The 19,142-nt window shown below is 41.2% G+C and overlaps 1 protein-coding gene across 1 annotated transcript in view; it reads left to right on the forward strand.

Annotated features, from left to right (window-relative positions):
• The window catches only part of LOC113027985 (protein kinase C-binding protein NELL1), a 301,737-nt gene that overhangs the window by 53,550 nt on the left and 229,045 nt on the right, over window positions 1-19,142 (forward strand). Inside the window, exon 4 of the mRNA XM_026177879.2 lies at window positions 14,961-15,131. Within this exon, the coding sequence (XP_026033664.1) occupies window positions 14,961-15,131 (171 nt within the window). The remainder of the gene's footprint in view (window positions 1-14,960; window positions 15,132-19,142) is intronic.

The raw sequence follows: 19,142 nt of genomic DNA on the forward strand, positions 1-19,142 counted from the left end.
AAAGTCAGCAGTTTCCACTTAAGGAATTATTTGTCCATTTGCTGCCTTGTTAGGCTAAGAGTTCAAAAACTGATATGACGCTTTATGATTGTTGCAACGGTTGACATCCTGGAGTTTCTGCTGGTTGTCTGGCAGCTGCTAACAACCAAACATAGTCTGGAAAACAACCACACCGACATTTACATTTTTTCACCTTTTTTTCATGCATTTGAAAAAATTTGATTTACGTAACTTGCTAATTATTTTGCTGTAGTAATGTGCGTAATCATATTATTATTAAATGGCTGTGCCAAATCATATCAGTCAAATGTTTAGGAGAGTACTCATTCTTGAAAGTAAGTTTTCAAAAAATAAATAAAAATCGAACTAATTCTGATTGCATTAATAATAAATCCTGTTAGTGACTGTCTTTAAACATCTGTCGGCCAATGCTCAGGATTTTTTACGAGTCTGTTGTGGCTAGTGCCATCTTCTATGCTGTTGTATGCTGGGACAGCAAGGTTGAGGGTCGCAATCACAAACTGATCCGCAAGGGCAGCAATGTGGTGCGGATGCAGCTAGACTCCTTTAAGTTGGTGTTGGGCAGGCAGATGTTGTCCAAGATAAGGACAATGCTGGATAACACCTCCCACCTACTCCATGACATGCTGGCCGGTCACAGGAGCACGCTCAGTGAGAGACTGAGATTACCCAAATGCACCACTGAACGACACAGGAAATCATTCCTGTCTGTATAACTCCTCCATAGGGCTGGGTATCGTCACTGATTTCTAGAATTGATTCAATTCCGATTCACAAGGTCCCAAATCGATTCGATCCACGATTCGATTTAATTCGATTCGATTCGATTTAAATCTGGGAAATTTTGACAGTCAGAAGTATAATTCAGATCAGAACATTTACATATTTTTGTATCTATAAAAAGGAAGCTGACACTCGCAAGACTTTATCCAAGGTGTGAGCATCACAGCAGATGCCTTTGTGTCAAAGTAGCTGAGGATAAAACACAGAAAAACGTGAAGGTGATTTTCCTGGCCTGGGATTTTATAAAAATATTCTGCAGTACATCAAAAACGAAAGAAAACCATTAATTAATGAACGTTACCTCTGACGTTACAGTGGTTTTATTAGACACACGGCTAAGCATTTTGAATAATATTAAAAAGTTTAAATTTGTTCAGTATTGAACAGCAGAAATGAGGTTTTCTTTTCGGAAGAATGTAAAAGGGAAAAAAAACAGCGGCCGACAGCGCTGTAAACAACAGTAGACTTGTGCGTAACAAGCAAGCGAATAATGAAGAAAGCGAAACTGTTCGAGAGAGAGAGAGAGAGAGGGGGGGGAGGGAGAGAGGGAGAGAGAGAGAGCTGCGCATCGCAATGGAAGCAAAACAGTAAAAGAATTCATGACGATGTTTATGTGAAGCGTTTGGATCTTCTTTTGCTGCTGGTTCGGTCAATATTGTTTGGAGAGAGATCAAACTAACAGCTTTAGAATCAGCGCATAAAGGGCGTGAACACAAAGCGCGGACCCGGATCAGCGGCTTTCAGCCCCGACTGTGAGAAAGGCGACATCTAACTGATTCTGATCCGCGGGTCGCGCTGTGTGTTTAAGTCTATGTGCAGAATCCCTGTACCTGCTCTCATTTACTGTTTGGTGGTTCTTGAAATTTTGTGAGATGTCACCAGAGATTCTGGCATTTCGGACAAAATAAATTTATATTAAAAAATCGATTCAGGATTTTAATGAATCGATTTTACGTTATCCAAGCCAGAATCGATTTTAATCGATGAATCGATTATAAAAACCCACCCCTACTCCTCCATGTAGTACACTGCACACACTGCAATAGTTACATCCTTTTGCACATGCTCTACAGTAAAAATAACAAATAACAAAGTTTTACAAGTTAGAATAAAATGCTAGTCATATAAATTTCACCTCTGTAATATTCTTGAGCTATTTGTATAGAGCTATTTTTTTTATATTTTGTAAACTTTGTAATATATTTATCTTGGAGCAACTGTAACCACATAATTTCCTTAGGGATTATTAAAGTATTCTGATTCTGACTCTGCTTACTTTCTTGTCTCTTATGAGCAGTGTTGGTCAAGTTACTTGAAAAAAGTAATCAGTAACTAATTACTGATTACTTCCCCCAAAAAGTAATCCCGTTACTTTACTGATTACTTATTTTCAAAAGTAATTAATTACTTAGTTACTTTTAAAAAACACGATTTACAACCTGAATAGGTGATAAAGCGATAGATCTTTCAGCCCAATTTTACTTTTTCTGCATAATCCATCATACAAAATGTAATCAAATGGAAAAGTCTATTTTTAAAACTTTTATAGTTTTATTAATTTTAATATTGTAATTTTGTATATGCTCCCTCTCGGCAGTGTCATCAGGAGGCATGGAGTGAACTTCCACAGTTACGCTGATGACACGCAGCTGTACATCTCTGTGTCTCCTGATGACACCAGACCAATGGATGCCCTTTTTAACTGTATTTTAGATATAAGATCTTGGATGGCAGAAAACTTTTTACAGCTTAACCAGGACAAAACTGAAGTTTTAATCGTCGGTCCTGAGGCTCAGAGAGAGAAACTCTTGTCTAAATTAGAGGCATTTTCACTATGTCCTTCGTTACAAGTGAAAAACCTGGGTGTTATTTTTGACTCTGAGCTTGGTTTTATCCCACATATTAAACATGTAACCAAAATTGGATTTTATCATCTAAAAAATATAGCCAGAGTCCGCCCAATTCTCTCTCGGGCCAACACGGAGATGCTGATGCATGCTTTTATTACCAGTCGCATTGATTACTGTAATGCCCTGCTCTCTGGTCTTCCTAAGAAGAATATTTCAACTTTACAACTTTTGCAAAACTCGGGAGCTCGTGTGCTGACGAAGACCAGAGGGCGGGCCCACATTACACCGGTTTTAGAATCGCTGCATTGGCTCCCCGTGTGTTTCAGGATCGATTTTAAAGTTCTTTTATTGGTTTTTAAATGTCTTAATGGTCTTGGGCCTTCTTATCTCTCAGATCTGCTTTTACCATATGAACCCTCGCGGACCCTGAGGTCCTCTGGTACTGGCCTTTTGATTGTCCCTAAAGTCAGGACACATACTCACGGAGAGGCAGCTTTTCAGTGGTATGGCCCTCGTCTGTGGAACAGCCTGCCGGAGGAGCTCAGGGCCGCAGAGAACGTACATGTTTTTAAGAACAGGCTCAAGACCCACCTTTTTAATTTAGCTTTTACTTAGCGTTTATTTATTTTATGCTTATTTATTCTATCCTGTTATTTTATTATTAATTTAGGCTTTACCTAATATTTATTGATTTTATTCTTATCCATTTTTTAATCTTCTTACTCTATTTATATTTATATTTATATTGTATCCCGTTCTGTATCAGCATTCTCACATACGTGAGAATGCTGTTTGTAGATTACAGCTCAGCATTCAATACCATCGTTCCCTCGAAGCTGGACAGGAAACTGCAGGATCTAGGACTGAGCAGCTCCCTCTGCAGCTGGATCCTTAGCTTCCTGTCTGACAGACGCCAAGTGGTCAGACTGGGCAACATCACCTCATCCCCGATCACACTGAACGTTGGTGCTCCACAGGGGTGTGTACTGAGCCCTCTCCTGTACTCACTCTACACCTACGACTGCACGGCCACTAACAACTCCAACATCATTGTGAAGTTTGCGGACGACACTACAGTGGTGGGTCTTATCACCAACGGTGATGAGACGGCTTACAGGGAGGAGGTCAGCGCCCTGACCCACTGGTGTCAAGACAACCATCTCACACTCAACGTCGCAAAGACAAAGGAGTTGATAGTGGACTTCCGGAGGTGCAGAGAAGTACACACCCCCATCACCATCAACGGCGCTGCTGTGGAGAGAGTGAGCAGCTTCCGGTTCCTTGGTGTACATCTGGCTGAGGATCTTACGTGGTCAGTACACATAAACAAAACAGTAAATGGTAAATGGTAAATGGCCTGTATTTATATAGCGCTTTTCTAGTCCCTAAGGACCCCAAAGCGCTTTACATATCCAGTCATCCACCCATTCACCCACACATTCACACACTGGTGATGGTAAGCTACATTGTAGCCACAGCCACCCTGGGGCGCACTGACAGAGGCGAGGCTGCCGGACACTGGCGCCACCAGGCCCTCTGACCACCACCAGTAGGCAACGGGTGAAGTGTCTTGCCCAGTGAAGGTAAAGAAGGCGCAACAGCGCCTCTTCTTTCTCAGGAGACTAAAAAGATTTGGCATGAGCCCTCGCATCCTCAGGACCTTCTATCACTGTGCCATTGAGAGCATCCTCACTGGATGCATCACCACCTGGTATGGCAACAGCACCGCCTACAACCGCAAAGCTCTCCAGAAAGTAGTGCGGTGCTCTGAACTGATAATTGGAGGTGAGCTTCCCTCCCTCCAAGACATCTATAGGAAGCGGTGCCTGAGGAAAGCGGGGAGGATCATCAAGGACTCCAGTCACCCCAGCCATAAACTGTTCAGACTACTTCCATCAGGAAGGAGGTTCTGCAGCATCCGGTCCCGTACCAGCAGACTGAGAGACAGCTTCTTCCATCAGGCCATCAGACTGCTGAACACGTCATAGACACCTCAGCTTCACTACTGGAACTTCAACATTATGCACTCCATACTGTACAGTAATGCCACTGTTTTGCACATGTCTCAACTCTGTATATTTTTATATATTTTACTTATTGACTCTATTTAATTTGTAAAATATGTGTATACACACACACACACGTAGAAAAACATTTAGTATACACATCCAGAATTTTTTTTTTTTTTGCATATACTATTATATATTGTACATATATATTTATTAGTTTCAGATTTAGTCATTCGTATATTTTGCCTGTTTATGTTATTGTAGTTTGCACAACTCTGTTGTTTGTGAAGCTCGCACACAAGAATTTCACTCGCATGTGCTGTACCAATGTACCTGCACATGTGATGTGACAATAGTGTTTCCTCGAAGGGGGCTCTCTGCACCGGGGCTGTGATCGACCGTGGCTGCTGGGTCTCTGGGGTTCCTCTCAGCCTGGCTGGGGGGCTCCTTTGCCTCCCTCCTGCTGTGTGCCCAGCCTGGAGGCTGCGGTCTGTGACCGGCTCTCGGTGCAGACGGCTCCCTGTTATAGTGTTTCCTCACTTGGCTCATGTGAACCCAGCCCAATTTTTACTCTTTAAGTGTGCGTGTGTGTGTGTGTGTGTGTGTGTGTGTGTGTGTGTGTGTGTGTGGGTGGGGGGGGGGGAGATATGTGTGTATTCACATCATTTATGTTAATGAGAGTGTGGGGAGTGAGTTGGAGGGTGGGGTGGGCTGCTTTTAACTATGTTAAGCACTTTGTGCTACATTTTTTGTATGAAAAGTGCTTTATAAATAAAGATTTATTGATTGAAGTAAAACACAGCAGAAAATAAATAAAATCAAAGACTAGCAGTCCTTTTGCTCTATTTTCACCTGTAAAGCAGGAGTTGGGTAGGCAAAGGTTTACCCTGGTGCAGGTGTGCCGCAGCGGTCAGTGGAAGGATACGGCAGTTTCTCTGTGAATTTCCCATTACGTGGTAGCACACTCGGAGCTTGCTTGGAAGTTTTAGGGGTTTTTTTCGCTGTAAAAAGATGTTTTCTTCCCACGCACAATGCTAATGGATGCTAATATTTTTGTCACTTTTTATGGAATCAAACTTAACCCTTGTATGGTGTTCGGGTCTGTGAGACCCGTTTTCAGTTTTTTTCAAAAGAAAAATTAAACAATTATTTTTTCAACCTGAAATTCATTGGCTTTGGCTTATTTTCTGTGAAGAACATGAATCTGAACAAATTTTCAATGACCTCATACTGTACCTCCCCCCACGCATTTACATTACATACAAGGTGTTCGGGTCCACTGGACCCAGGTCTAGTAAAAGTGTTGAAAGTGTAGGTCCTGTGTTCCCACACTCTGTCTTCCTCCTTTCTGGTGCTGCTGATGGTGTTTTCTTCCCCTCCTGCTCGCGCACAAAGTTGCAACATTGTTGAAAATTCAACTATCAACACGTCTGCTCTTACATTCCCACACATTTTACCCTCTTTCTTGAGGGATCCAAATTTTATTTTCTCATACCCTGTCCCACCTGCAAATTAGGGGCATAATACTATAAATAAGACTTTGCCAGTGTGGTTCTTTATCACAACTGATCAAGATGGCAAAAGATTATCTGCTGCGAGGGCCATCCAATTGATTTTGGAAGAGAGAGGGGCTTCTGATGATGATGTTGACAAAGAGGTTTCAGAATATTTCACATTTCTGAGTCTGACAGTGACTTTGAAGAAGAGGATGAGGTTGAGCACCATTTAGTAACAAAACAAAGACGAGTACCCCATCTGCAGCCAGCTCCAGGACCAGAACAAGCCCACCAGACAGCAAGTGAAGAAATATGGATGTCAATAACTGGTGAAATTGAATGGTTTTCTTGCCCAAGAAATGAGCCACCCTGCAGAGCTGCTACTGTGATAAGCCAGGGCCAACACGGCTGACAGTTACTCATGTGCAGGACATCAAGTCTTCATTTGAGCTTTTCATCCCAGATTCCATCCAGAAAATTATTCTGGATTGCAGTAATCTAGAAGGAAGGTGTGTTTTTGGAGAGAGGTGGAAGGAGATGGACCAAATCCATCTAAGAACCCCAAAGGCCTACTTTGGGGTTCTTATCCTTGCTGGAGTTTTCAGGTCCAAAGGGGAATCCACAGAATGCCTGTGGGATGCAGAAACCGGCAAGAACCTTTCCGTGCATCAATGTCTCTGGAAAACTTCCACAAAATTTCCAGGATTATCCGTTTTGATAACTGAGACGACAGACCAGCTCGACGGCAGAGAGACAAGCTACCTGCCATCAGGACAGTGTGGGATAAGTGTGTGCACCACCTCCCCTGTTTTACAACCCTGGGCCTAATGTCACCATTGATGAGCAGCTGATGCCATTTAGTTGTGAAACATATTGCTTCACGTGTAAATGTGTTGTCTTTCCACTCACTCCACTTGATTATAACTGATTTTTTTTATAACATTTTATATAAAAGAAAAACGAGAAGCACATTAATTCATAAATGTGATCTAATAAAGGGAAAGGGAAAAAATTAACCATGTTTGCTGTTCATATGGCTTGTAATTGGGATGAAGTAAACATCTGTTGAGTAATTTAACATAAAATTGTTTGATAGTGTTAATTTGGAAAGCCAAAACTCTAGCGGGTCCACCAGACCCATGAACACTGGCTGAGTAACAAAAATACGAACACCACACAAGGGTTAAAGTAAGGTCAGTACTTCTACACTTTTTAAACGCTGCACGCTCATACTCTCTCCAGTACTCGATGATCCACTGTTGATCTGCACACAGCTGTTGTCACAACCGTCGCACTTGCTTACTTCCCTGTCATGAGACATTCTCGCAAAAAAATCACGGTTTTAGTAGCGCAGTAACGCAGCGTTCCTACGGGAAAGTAAAGATAATCCAAGTACCGTTTTTGCAATAGTAATCCCTTACTTTACTCGTTACCTGAAAAAAGTAATCGGATTACACTGCCCATCTCTGCTTATGAGTACCATATAATAAAGGTGCTAGATGATGAGCAGTGGGGCATATGATATATGATGCTATATAATTCAAACTGATGTAGTTGTCTTCTTGCTCTTTTAGCCACCAATGTTTCCAGCTTCTCTTTTGATTCTGGTCAGAGGCAGTTGGTAATACTACATGAAAAGGGCAGTATGCACAGTGCCCACAGAGACTGACGCAGCAGATCAGTCTCAGATTCTGGCGTTAATGTTAAATACTGAGAAGCAGAATTTGAATTTCTTTAATCAGAACCAGAGTCGTGCTAACTCTGCCAACACACAAAATATGTTTTCCTAAACGTTTCCTTTCAACATAATACAACTTGCCATTAGAACACTGTAGCCGCTGTACACTTGTGTAGATAATAAATGATTAATGATTTGAATAATTATTCTTTATTATTGACAACGTAGTGTGTTAAATTGTATAAAACAACAAATGTGAGCACGTTTTTACGTGACCACAAACTTTTAAGTGGTACAACATTTAACAGATAAATATGAAAATCAAATCGATTGGAGTTTGTAGCACAGTGGAGGCAAATCAAATTTTGTTTGTGATGCTCATGGCAAAGGAAAATTTGCACATTTAGAAGTTGAAGAAATCTGATTATAATTCAGGATCCCACAAACAAGAACTGGGAAACCCTTACAGTATATGCTCTATATGATATATTTCAAGTCATGTGTTAGGTTTAAGATACGATGACCATGAGCTTGTACAAGGACTGAACTTACAGTCCTTAAGGCATATGAGAAATTTCTAGAGAAAAATATATCAGAGTACTTTCAATCAATGTTTGTGCCATGTGTCAGTGTGCAGAATAATTTCTTTATGTTATCTGTGTGTCTCTTCACACTACCTTCAACATCCAGGGCATTAGAATATATGAATGATAACTGGATCCTCTTTCTTGACAGTGAGATGCGAGCCCAACAAAATAGTATTCTCACTGTGCAGTAGTGTGTATGGTTCAAAGCATTTTTCTTTTCACAATTAATAATGGATCACTGGACTCTTTGTTTTTGTTGCAAACCCAGGGAGAAATATCTCACACACTAGGCTGTTCCACCTTAGCTCTGTAGTCTGCAAATGTAATACTTTGTTTGAGTCTCTTTTTCTCTCAGCAGTGTAGTTTTTGGCTTCAGCAGTCAATCAGTGTACGGTCTCATATTTACTAGGGTAAATATGTTGATTTTGCTCTATGTCTCTACAGATTTGTAAATAGGTAAATTTCCAGCTTTTTCTATGGAATTACAGTGTAATTATTAGAAATGTCTTTCCTAGAGCTTTTTTTTTTCATTTTCACAGGACAATGCTGCTTGGAAGTACACGTTTTTGTTTGTACAAGTCTTTGTCCCTGTGAAAAATTAAGTGCACTCCTACTGCTATAGAAATAAAGAGGGTCAGAAAAGCCAGATGCTGCTAATCGAATGCACTCGATTAGCTAATCATCAGCAAGTGTGAACACCACTATAAAAGCAGAAGTTGGAGCTTGTCTTGTGTTAATACACAATTTTCCCAGGGCTGAATATCTCGGGAGATAAGACACTTCTTGACAGACTCTGCGAGCCTCAGCTCGTGTGTCTAATGTTAAAGGTTCACGACAGTGCATTTAGATAAACACTAAAAACGCATGAGTTCTTTGGAAGGGTTGCCAGGACTTAAGTGGTGATTTTGGCCATAATCCACAGCATATCATCACAAACACCTCATACCAACTGTAAAGCACAGTGGTGGTGGGCTAACAATTTGAGGTTTCAGGTTTAATTCATTGAGTCAACCAGGAACTCTTCTGTATCTAAAACACAACTGCTGAAAAAGAAAATAATCGAGGTATTGCGATAGCCCTCAAAATTCAGAGTTTAACCTGATTTAAATAACAGAAGCATTGCTATACAAAAAAATCCTCCAGAATGATGTGAGAAACTGATAAACTAATATAGAAAACAATGACTTGAGCTAGTACTGCTAAAAGTACCTCTATTAGCTATTCAATCATGGCATGTACTTGTTTTTTTTTATTTATAAAGCAAAGTTTGGGATTGTTTTAAGCCTTGCCCTTTAGTATCTTAACAAATTTTAATTGTTTCATGAAGTTAATTTTTCCCTGCAACTTATTTAGGTTCCGAAAATGGAGGATTTGTAATGTCTAATATTTTACTATCAACTCTAAACTTATTCTAATAAAAACAAGCCTCCCTCTATTCCTGCCAACGAGCTTTCACTTTTGTTTGATATGCAAACACTTTTTTCCCCTGAAAGCTATGCATACTCACATTAGGCGTCTGTTTGAGCACAGCAGTTTCTATTAGTTAAAAAAAAAAGTGGCTTTGTACAATGGTGGTTATTAAAGGATCAGCAATGAAAAGAAAGCATTTAAATGGTGATAAGGCTCATTTTTTATATTTTGTACAGAGAGCACCAAAACAGATATGTCATTTTTATTAGCTGTCAGCCTGCGCTGCTCATAACAAATGGACTGCCTGCCAATAGATTATTCTCCTTCATTAAATATGCTGTAATGCGAGAATACAATAGCTACAACTAAATGCTTCATAAAATAAATGCTCGCTGTGAAGTGGAGTTAATGCCTTTGATGATTATTTCATGAGTCAAATCAGGATTTCTGCTCGTTCAGAAATTTCAGCCCTCTTGAAGCCCAGAAGAGGCTTCCATCAGTGAAAGAGGCGAAGCTGGAGCACTCTCATTCTCTTTTTGCTCCTCGTTCAATGCAAATGATTCTTCTCCAGCTGACAAGTATCAGTGGCTCCGTGTCCTGCAGCATGATGGAGTCGGGCTGTCAGGCTGGTGCCCGTCGTAGGCCTAGAGTGATGTATTCATTTAATTCCACAAAAGGTGACACGCTGTACAAAGTCAACCTTCCAGTCGCACCCTACCCTTTCTCTTAAACATGCACACATGTTTGTAATGAAGCCGTCTCTACTTGAAGTGTGGAAATGCAATTTAATGTTGTAGAAAAACATTTCCTCATGATGCCTGTTAAATTACTGCATGATAATTGTTTTAGCACTAACTCAGCCTGCTGTGTGGGGGGTTGATGGGCCATCATTAGCAGTGTGGAAGAGGTTTGAGCTGAACCCTAAGATAGCATGTACTGATCATCACCATCTCCTTTCCTTTGTCTTCTTGTTTTGTTGCAGCAGTTCAAATGTTTCATTCAACTTAACAAAGGTACTCTATTTGTTTGGAACTTCTAAGATAAGACATTTAAATAATTTGAACCAAAAGGGCATCATTCTTTGCGGTATGTGGGCCATGTGTAAGTTGTGTGCAGCCACGGACCAGTTGCAAACACACTGCTGGCCCTGTGCTGGCCCAGATGTCAGCTTAATGTGTACCTTAATCAAGCCATGTAATAGCAACATGTGCCGGAACATAATAGTGCAAAAGTAAGATGACAGAACGCTGTTCGGATAGTGAATGGACTGATTATTTTATAGCGCACTTCCTTTCCCCCTTATTACTCAGAGCTCTATACAACATGCCATATTCTCCCAATCACACACTTTCTCTAAACTGAGTGCTTCCTGACTACATTCACACTCTTGACATGCAAGAGAAGCCAGGGATTGAACCTCCAACCTTCCGATCAGTAGGTGACCTGCTCTACCGCCTGAGCTACAGCCGCCCACCAGCAAAGAGGAGTAAACCGTCACTAGGTTTTGGTTAAAGTGTACACTCACAAACCTGTCAAACCTGCATTTGAAACGTTGGCTACTATAGCAGTATAGTATTGCAAATGGCATTTGGGTCATCTAACTAAAATAGAAAAATAGGAACACAAATAGTGCCATCATTGCCAGACCTAGCCCACATCTGGTTGACATACACTCTGCCATGATACCGGTCAGTCAGAAGTGCCAGCTTGATGCCAGATCCGGGCCAGACCTGTTTTCTATGGGCCTGGGCCACATAAACCAGACCACAATCGAGCCAGATATTGCATGCCATCACGTAGACAGTGCCATCTATCCCAGGCCTGGCCCATATCTGAATGACATACGTCTTATCATACCAGAAATCAACCAGCAGTGCCGGCTTGATACCAGATCTGGGCCAGACCTGCTTGCTAAGTTTCAGTGACTTAGTTCATTTATTTGTACATTTATTGAGATGCATTTGTTATTACAACCTAACATTATAGGGTGGCTTCGGCTCAGGAGGTGAAGCAGGTTAATAAAAGATTGTTGGTTTGATCTTTGGCAGGTCTGAGTTGTCCTTTGGCAAGATACTGAACCCAAAGTTGCTGCCGATGCATTCAACAGAGTGTGAAGGTGTGTAAATGTTAGGTAGCACTCAGACATAGAAAAACGTGCTTATATAAATGCACTGGTGAATGAGACAGGTTGTATAGCAGAAAAGCACTATATAAGAGCCAGTCCATTTTCATTAACCTGAGGTTTTGGTTGGTGTTGGGAGAAAGATTAGGGTTTTTGATGCCAAACAATTCATGACTTAATTACAATACTCACGCAACAGCCAATCTGAAACCCTGTGTAAACTCTCATAACTTTGTTTATGATATGATAATGTAGCCTTGGTTAATACCAAATAAATGCATGTCATTTGGATTCAAAATGACATCATTAAAAGAAAAACACATTCATGAAGCTCCTTTGCATGTGGGTGGCAGCGTCAGTCTTCCTTAAAGCTATACAGGAGTGTAATCTTTTAAGCGTTCTTCAGTTTATAGATTGACTTCTCAGTTCAACTTTGACCCACTGCACCTACATAGTTACAGTATGTGTGCACACTTTTTCTTTTTTTTGTCAAGTTCTTCTGAGCTCTTCCTGTCCTATAATTCCGATTGATATTCTGTGGAGTAGGTCCACTCTCCCTTTTCATAAATATGCATGAGAGCTGTCGAGCTTTGGTATTGAATTGGCTTGATCCCTGTGTGAGTCTGTGTTTTTTGGGTTGGTTTTTTTGCTTCTGAATATATTGGGATAGGTGACATTCTGGGCTATGTTTGGTTATATATTAGAGAGCTGTGTTTGCCAGATGTGGTGTACTTTCTGTGTGTGAATGTGTATGTGTGCTTAAGGCCAGAGGTTCCAGAGCTGGGGTCACTTTCAGCCGCAGGGAAGCTGAAATGTCACGACTTGTTGCCTGCGGCTCTTGGGCTGCTGCTGCTGTTTGTGCCTGGTTGGCTCTTAATTTAGCGTGCCTGATGAGGGTGGAGAGTAGAGCACACATGGTGCAGGGAAGAGCTAAAGTTAAACGCCTGCAGTCACACTGTAAAGTGAGGGTAGTAGGTAAAACTGAGAGAGAAAGCCCCCCCCCAATCTTTGTTTGTTAGATGAACTTTGTGCTTTAATGTTACACTGAGCAATCTGTTCATCTTTCAGCCGCATTTCAGCCCAAGGTCCACTCTCCTCTGCCATTTCGGAAACACCAAAATTTAGAATTTGTTGCTGACCCAGTTTTAGTTTTAAACCCTGGGTATGTGTTATGGTCTGGGCAAGAGAAAACTGAGACTTTTACAGTGCACAATTACTCACTTGGGGGTATTTTTGCTGTGAGTTGTGAGTTGCTATGTACTGAGCAGGGTGATGGATAAATTTCCTTCTCTACAGTTCAGAAAGTTCTGAGACTTTCAGATAGGAAGACACAGACACCTGTGTTCTGGTGCCTGATAGAGCCATATTTGGGTCGCATACTCATTTCCCTGGAATAGATAGTGATCCAGCCATATTTGCATTGGAGCCACTCTCCATCTACCTTTTCTGTTGCTATGTATTCTCAAGTCTTATCGTAACACTTTCTCCAAAACCAAAAAGGAAATATCATTCTTATCATTTTCATCCTTATTGCAATTGTGATCTTGCGGAGGGTTTACAGGGTTCCATCTGTAAATGACTGCTGGTCAGCAAACCTGGGAAACCCACAGATAATTGGAACTATGGCACGAAACCGCTTCCAAAACATCATGCAACACCTACGCTTTGATGACAAGTCCACCCGCAGTGATCGAGCAAAGACTGACAAGTTTGCTGCAATTTCCAGTGTGTGGGGATCATTTGTCACCAACTGCATCACGTGCTACAACCCTGGTCTACATATCACCGTTGATGAACAGCTTTTCCCATCAAAGACTCGGTGCTGTTTCCTGCAGTATATTGCAAGTAAACCTGACAAGTTTGGGATCAAGTTTTGGGTGGCTTGCGACCTAAAATCCAAGTACATTTGCAATGTCTTCCCATATCTTGGCAAGGACCCCAATCGTCCCACTGGGGAGAGACTTTCTGAAAATGTAGTAATGAGGCTGATGGAACCATTCCTAGACAAGGGCAGAAATGTTACCACGGATAATTTTTTCACCACGCTTTCACTTGCACAAAAACTTCTTAGACGGAAAACCACCATCCTCGGCACAGTCAACAGGATTCGCAGGGAAATTCCTCAATCCACTAGACAGACAGATCGCAATGAATTCACCACTCAGGTATGTTACAGGCACCGGGACGAAGGAAAGACGGGTGGACTTCCTGGTGGCGCTTGCAACAGAGTTGGCTCGCTCTTATGTAGCTGGGAAGAAGGCAAGAAAAGAACAGTTGCTTCGGACACAACCCTCCACACCTAGCCCTGGAAAAAGAGCCACGTGTCAGGTCAAACACAACTGCAAGAACAATCATGCCACTGTGCGATGTGTTCACTGCAAAAGATACACATGTGGTAAATGCAGACTACAGATACCATGGCAGTGCCAGGATTGTGAGTGATTGCTGAAAATGTTGAATTGTACTCACTCACTTTTTATTATTATTTGTAAATATGTGTACAAATGGTTGGTTTTTTGTACTGTTTTTATCAATAAATCTCAGCAACAAAGGACATACACCCATGTGTGTTGATTTCTCCCTAAGATGGCAAACTGAAACACTCCAAGTTGGTGACTTTTGGAGATTTATTTCCCTGGACGATTGAGAATGCATCAAGATGAAACACAAAAGGAAGTGCACAGCTTTTAGCAGCTCCCCCACGCCCTCAATCACACACCCCCACTCCCCTCCCTCCAGAATTCCCAGATAACGACCCAATTTACATATGAATGACTAGCCAATTTAGCTTCCACTTGGCTGAAGCTAAAGCCTAGCTAAAAGCCATTTGGCTGCTCTCCGGGTTTTAAATGTAGAAAAAGCCAAATGGCAGTCCGTGGGGGTTTAAAAATCTTCCAACCTGCTTTTGGATAAAACCTCGTACACATAATGTGTTTTCTTTGAGTTTCCCCTTCCTTTGTTCAGGAAACTGAGCATCTGTGACCTGTGACTTCTCCCCCTGCAGCTACTTCGAGCTGGAAAGCAGCGGGGTGAGAGAGGAGATCCGCTATCACTACCGCTTCAAAGGCAAGCCACGTTCTGAATCCTTCCCCTACCGCCTCGCTGATGGCCAGTGGCACAAGATCGCCCTTACCATCAGTGCCTCCCACCTGCTTCTGCACGTTGACTGTAACAGGTAACACACACACATACCGCTCTTGAGCACCTTCACATCTCTGTCACAAGAGACTGTGCTGAGTAATTTTTCCCATGCTCCTTTGAAGTGACATGTCTAATGAGCTGCCTGTGTTTATCAGGGTAAATATTTGTTCAGTGCATTCTCCTTGTGGAGAGCAGGGTGTTAGCATGGCTGACAGTAAAACATTCAAGGACAGACTAACGAAGAGAAAGGCTGTATACTGATATAACATCCTGTGTGTCTCTGTATAGGATGCGTCTTCAGCTCACACCGTTGTTTAATGAAGTGGAAGGTACCGATGATATAATCGCCACATTGATTGGCCAGTGAATACCCTTATCTAAAGAGAATACTGGAGGCTGATCTGTAAACACGCACTTCAGTTGTGACAGTCTTTCTCAGCCCTCACATTCTCTCCTGAGACCCATGAAGGCATCACTTGTCCTTTTTTTAAATACAGTTGCTAGACAGAACAAGCAGGCTAAATTTGAGTGGAGGTAATGCTCTGTCACCACTTGAGGATGAAAGACGGTACGATGCACGCGAGGATTGCGCTCTAATATTGATTTTTCCCAGATGCCTATTATACCCATCAGGCTGGTGGTTTGTCAATTAATTATCACTGCAGTGGCTGTCTCTCTGATGATAGTCTGGTGAAGATGAAGGAGGGCATCAGAGTGTTATTGGATAGAAAAAGATCAAAACATAATTTGAATCAAAACGTTTTGCTTATGCTGTTATTTTGAGCAGGGCTGATGTAATTAATACAGTGAAATTGAATGGGTTGGTTTGGTGCTATTAGTCATTAGCTTGTGGCTGCGTGTGGTATAAAAGTGAAGCCTGATACTTAGCGTAACTGTCTGAGCAAGTGCCTGTGACTGTGTCTAAATCCTACTCATTTTTACAGAGTCTAGTCACTAATGCTTTTTTACCCCCTCAGCTGTGAAAGGCTGATGGGCATCCTGCCGGGGTGGCGGGTGGGCAGTGTGGACACCCAAGTTTGTGAATGTGATAACTTGAGAACAAGGTTATGTAGGATGCTGAAATTCATAGCACAGGTGCATCTGCCAAACATCTTAAATGAGTAAAAATTTCAGTGATCCCGACCTCAAGGTCAAGGCCAGAGATCAAGTTTTCTGAAAATCTGATATATATGTATGTACTTAATCAGGTCATTCAGCAATACAAACATTAACTTTGCACTGATGCCCTTTTTCTCATTTACCAAGACATGCAAGGAATTTGAAGGCCTATATTTAGAACTGTAATGTCAAGGCAAGAAAGAGTGTGAATGTCAACATGCTTACCAAGCCACTTACTCCATGTGTCTGGGTCAGGTTCACCACCTCATCAGCCGACACTTTCAGCTCTTACCTTTGTTTGGTCATCTGAATTCACTGTCATCTGCAGCAATGCCAGCTAAAGCCACATGCCACTCAGTTTTCAGAATGTCTTTAAAGTAGCAATCACAGCTCATGATGTCTTTCATCTGAGCAACAACACCGCACTTTAGTCCGTTGTGATGCTCTAACAAGGGGATGTTTTTCCCAGCTGCCCCAAGTGTCACCATCAGCTCCTCTCCCACCGTAATCTCAGAATACACGGTGAAACCTAGTTGTGGCTCTGTCAAAGTGTCAAACAACAAAAACAGAACAACTGTTAATTCGGCCTTTTCTACAATACGCTAAATTTGACTTTCATCTACAAGTGCAATTGCCTGTGCGTCTTTGGGGCAGATAATTTTAAATCACCAGTGCTGGGTAAATACAAGAAACCAAAAGGTTTATGCAATAAACAGTCTAACCAAAAACAAAAAAACTAACGATAACCCACAAAATCTACTGTACATCTACTTTCATGTCACTGACTTTTATCTGTGACATTATTCAATATTTTTATCTGTAAGTGTGCATTGATAAAGCTTGAAATTGTATGTTTGTTTGTTTTTTTGATAAAAATTTAGTATCAATGAATGACCAATCAGACAAAGCTGTCTATAAATCTAAACACTGTATTGATTTATATACAGGATAGTTTTCATCACAAAGGTACAGTTATATTTCATGTTTGTTTAGAATAATAATACAAATTAACTCAATGCCACACAAACTTAGACAAAGAATAATAGTCAGGAAGTAAATCTGCGTTGACAAAACAAGCGAAATAAAAATTGCATATTCATATCCACCCAGACTGAGCCTTTCATATTCTTCGTGTTAAGAATATTTACTTATTCAAACTAGCAGACCCATTAGCTTTGAATTTTTAAGAGTATAATTTCTGCACTAAACCACACTCTATTGATTTCAAGGCTCATTAAATGCTTTTAAGTGTCTGTAAATGGGAGATGGAGCAATTTATTGTCATATCCTCGGGTGGACTTAAACTTGTAGTGTTCCTTTGGCTTTTCCTTTACTGATGTCTATTTTACAGCCAAACACAAGATGTTGTTGGGTCTCATAGACTCATGTTTAACTGCAAAATCAGTAAGTCAATAAGGCTCAGAATTACAGTACAAAGAGTAATGATATAAAAGAAATTATAAATGAAATATTAAAGACATCGTTTTATTTGGGGGGAAATACGCTGATTTGCTTTATTGGCAAGCATTAGACAAAAAAAAAATCAATATCACCTTCATGTCTGCCGGTTGAATATGAAGCAGAAGACTTGATGTACCTTCTCTTTGGAGGTTACCAAAGGACATTCTAGGAAATTAATATCACCCTCCCCAATGTTACGTTTCATTCTCCTGCTTTTGCTCCGATGAATGGCTTTAAAATAATAATTTCAGTTGCAGTAATGTATTCAGACACAGTTTAAATGTCTTTGACCCACATCGCTCATCACCATAATAATTTTTTAAATGAACCGAATGTTCCCCTACGCACATTTTGGACATTGTTCAAGTTGGGAAACGAGACTTATTCATAACTGCCCTGTTCTCTAGATACTGCTGTCCCTTCATGAAGTTTGACAGATCCATGTGAACAATATTTTTTATGTGTTTCTGAACTCATTTCCATATCTTATACTTATAATTCCTCTGGTATTGTGGAGGGTAGCAGCTTCAGCATTTACATGTCATCTTATTTGACTTCCTTGTGCAGGTCCCTATGCCCAAACGGAGGGCTCTTACCTTGGGTTAGGATTTGAAATTACTCTGATGGTGGTTCAGAGTCCTGAAAATTCATGGAATTTTCCTTTCTTCCTCTGCTGTCCTTGTGTAAGATTGATTGAAAAAGAGGAAAATATTATTTGAAGAACATGTGGACTATACAAAGTGGGATGAAGCCTGTCAATAAACATAAGACATTTACCAGGAAAAGTGCTGCATAATAAAGTTCTGATTATATAGTATGCCACATTTGAAGTTATTAAACGGTATAGCTGTGGCACGGCCTCTGGCCTCAGGTGGCCCCGCCTTCCTCTATGGCAGACCTTCCCAAAGTGTGGGGCCCGCCCCCTAGGGGGGGTGCAGAGCCATGGCAGGGGGGACGCGGGATGAAAAGGGGGGAAAAAAACAAAACGCTTGGACACTGCTAGCACGGGCGCCTACAGAAACGCAAAGCAGGAGATGAAGCATCGCTGAATATGTTTCCAAACCAACTTCATTCTAAGCCAAAGACTAGAAAATATGGTGAAGCATGTCTGCCCTTTGGTTTCACCTGCACAAGTGCCAAGGTAGGTCTCCCCTGCAGAATTGCTTTTCCCTTCGTCAGGAGCAGCGCTGGGCTGTTTAAATCACGGACAAACAGTATCCCACATTCGTGATTTTTAGTTCACAAACACTTCTCATAATGACTAACTACTGCTGACATTTTGGAGATGTTAGCTCTTTATACAGTAAAGTTACAGCGGGATATAAATAATATCAGGCTGATCCTGCCACGATTTGTTCCCCTGGTTCAAATCACAGACAAACAGTATCCCACAGTTGTTTATGTTTTTAAACCTATTTTGCACACAGAGGCATTTTTTGAAAAATGTATTGATAGCAATGTTGAA

This window comes from Astatotilapia calliptera, chromosome 1 (genome assembly GCF_964374335.1).
Source record: "Astatotilapia calliptera chromosome 1, fAstCal68.1, whole genome shotgun sequence".
NCBI lineage: Eukaryota > Metazoa > Chordata > Actinopteri > Cichliformes > Cichlidae > Astatotilapia > Astatotilapia calliptera.